Raw genomic sequence first — 3,136 nt, 5'->3', positions numbered from 1 at the left:
TGGGCTGGGCCGGCCTCGTGCCCGGCTTACCGTGGTAGAAGAAGAAAATGACACGGCCCAGATACGGGAAGGTGGACTTCGTGATATGTCGTGCTTGTGAAATGGAAATGGCGGCTCAGCATGGCCCATGGCGTGCGTCGTGCCCATGCAAATCATCCATTTTACCCTTGTTTTTTCGTATTTTAAGCGTGTATAGATGTGCCAAAGTGTGTTGTGCCTAGAATTGGCAAAATCAACACGACTCGATTGATCCGACCCGAAAAGGTTGACCCGAGACCCGAAATCGACCCGAACTGCCGTACCCGAAGCCCTAATTGACACGACCCGACCGAAAATGACTCGAGCTTTGGGGACACGTAATAACCCGATCCGAAATGCATGCCCGACCCGAAACCATTAAACCCGAAAATGACCCGACAAAATATAACTTTGATTGACCCCAAAAGACTTGAAATTACTTTTTCTCTCTTAATCATTGACCCGAAAATGACCCGACCCAAAACAATCCGACCTGATTGACCCGAAACAGACCCGACCAATAAACCCAAAAAAGACCTTGAATCCGAAATGACCCGGCCCGACCCGAGCTAACCCGAAAATTTGAGAAACCCGAAATAGTCCGACCCGAACTCGGCCAAAACCCGACCCGTTAACCCGATTTGCCAGGTCTAGACTTGTGCCATTCTTGGGTAAGGCACGGTCTTTTTTTTTTCAAACTTCCGCCTAAGCAAGGCCGAAGGCATGCCATGCCAATCCCGTGTTGTGATGGATCGTTCCAAGACTTGTCAGCCCAACGACCCGCGTGTCCACTTCCGCCACTAACCCGCTAACTCGAATACTTGCAAACCCAACCCGAACTGACCGACCAACTTCTAAACTAAAAATCACCTAAAATAGAGTCCAAGTTCACCTGAAAGTCTGAACCATTTATTAAACTTGGTTCATTGTCTTCAATTTTTATCCAATTTAATCAACTCTCTTTTCTATATAACTACCCACCTCCTTTACTCACCCGTCTCCTCTTCTCCAATCTCCATCTTCCTCACACTTTTTCCACTTTATCTCATCTCTCTTCCCACTCACACATCACACATGCAATTCTTCTCATAAAGTTCTTAATCATCATAAATCATAATCATGAACATAATCACATCACAAATCCATGAAATCCTGCAATATTCAACTCCATATATTTTCACAATAATCGCATTACTTCTTCTTTTTGAACAAATCTCATACCTTAAAAAGAAATCCATATTAACTGGACCAAGTTACGTCTTCCCTTTTGTGGGAAATGTATTATCATTAGTCCGAAACCCGCAAAAATTCTGGGACGACCAAGCGGATTATGCTAAGTCGTCCCAGCTTGGGGTTTCGGCTAATTATGTTATTGGTAAGTTTATGGTTTTTTTACGGGATTCTGAAATGAGTCACAAAATCTTTGCGAATGTTCGGCCCGACGCGTTTCAACTCGTCGGGCATCCATTCGGAAAGAAACTCTTCGGTAAACATAACATTATCTATTTGTTTGGTCAAGAACATAAGGATATTCGTCGTCGAATGGCTCCTAACTTCACCCCAAAAGCGCTTTCGACTTATACATTAATCCAACAGGCTGTAATTCTCAAGCATTTGAGTCAATGGTTGGAAATAAGCTCGGAAAACCCGAAAAACCCGGTCGCGTTACGGTTTTTTGCTCGAGATATGAACCTGGAGACGTCTCAGAATATATTTGCCGGTCCGTATTTGAGTAAACCGGCTCGTGAGCGGTTCAAGGAAGATTATAGCTATTTCAATGTCGGTTTGTTAGCGCTTCCGATTGATTTACCCGGTTTCGCGTTTAGAAACGCCCGGCTTGCGGTAGACCGGCTGGTTACGGCGTTGACCGGGTGCGTAAAAGAGAGTAAGAGGAAAATGTATTCTGAAAAGGTCGAACCGAAATGTATGATTGATTTCTGGATGCAAGATATGGTAAGAGAGGAGAGGGAAAATAATATTTCGGAGGCGGATGCGTTAGCGCACCCGCCTCCTAATTGTAGCGACAGGGAGATAGGGAACCATATGTTCGACTTCCTGTTCGCTGCACAAGATGCGTCCACGTCATCATTACTATGGGCCGTTACTTTACTCGATACGCACCCCGACGTCCTCCGCAGGGTGCGTGAGGAAGTCGCGAGTGTGTGGAAACCCGAATCCAACACTCCAATCACGGCCGACCAGCTGGCGATGTTGAAATACACGCAGGCAGTCGCACGTGAGATTGTCCGGATACGGGCCCCTGCCACGCTCGTGCCTCACGTGGCTGTTGAGGAATTCCAGCTGACCGAGGGGTATACTATCCCGAAGGGTAGTATTGTCTTTCCATCGGTTTATGAGTCGAGTTTTCAAGGGTTTACCGAACCGAACCGGTTTGACCCGGACAGGTTTTATTTAGAGGACCGGAGGGAAGACCAGGTTTATAAAAGGAATTTCTTAGTGTTTGGTGCGGGTGCGCATCAATGTGTTGGACAGCGTTACGCGCTTAATTTGCTCGTGTTATTCATCGCTTTATTCGCGACGTTGATTGATTTTAATCGGGTTAAATCGGACGGGTGTGACGATTTCGAGTTTTGTCCGACTATTTGTCCTAAGGATGACTGCAGGGTATTTTTGTCAAAGAGGTGCAATTTTCCTTCTCTTTCTCTCTCTCAATTGGGACTTGAGTAGTGAAATGGACGATATTGCCCCTCGTTTTAGTTTTTTTTTTTTTTTTCATTGATTTTTTAATTTATTTTTCAGTTAAATTGTTTATGTGTGTGTTTGCGTGTGCGTGATTGGTTGATTGCGTGGACATGTAAATGAATCATTCAAATTGAAATTTATGAATTTATTAAAGGTAGCAATGTCGTTTGGTTATCATCGAAGTTTTTGGAGTAATTGCGCCATTGAATTGTTGTACTCTGGCACAAGAAGTAACTGGGATGGCAAAAAAAAGTAGTCATAAATCGGCGGAAAAACATAAGAGTACGCGAGTAATGAAAAACGGAGAATATGAACTACTCGTCTATTCATATGAATAGAGTAATAGACTAATTAGCAGTATAAACGGCTTTGTGATGTCTACGCATATGAATAGACTAATAACTAATAAGCGAAT

At 44.1% G+C, this 3,136-nt stretch overlaps 1 protein-coding gene across 1 annotated transcript; it reads left to right on the top strand.

Annotated features, from left to right (window-relative positions):
* Positions 1-963: 963 nt before the first annotated feature.
* On the top strand, positions 964-2,898 carry LOC141592767 (cytochrome P450 710A11-like). The gene has a single exon (XM_074413577.1). The coding sequence runs from the start codon at positions 1,138-1,140 to the stop codon at positions 2,704-2,706; it is 1,569 nt and encodes a 522-aa protein (XP_074269678.1). The 5' UTR covers positions 964-1,137; the 3' UTR covers positions 2,707-2,898.
* The last annotated feature ends 238 nt before the right edge of the window (positions 2,899-3,136 follow it).

This window comes from Silene latifolia, chromosome 7 (assembly GCF_048544455.1).
Source record: "Silene latifolia isolate original U9 population chromosome 7, ASM4854445v1, whole genome shotgun sequence".
NCBI classification, from domain to species: Eukaryota; Viridiplantae; Streptophyta; class Magnoliopsida; order Caryophyllales; family Caryophyllaceae; genus Silene; species Silene latifolia.
This window is presented reverse-complemented; position numbering and strand designations above follow the sequence as displayed.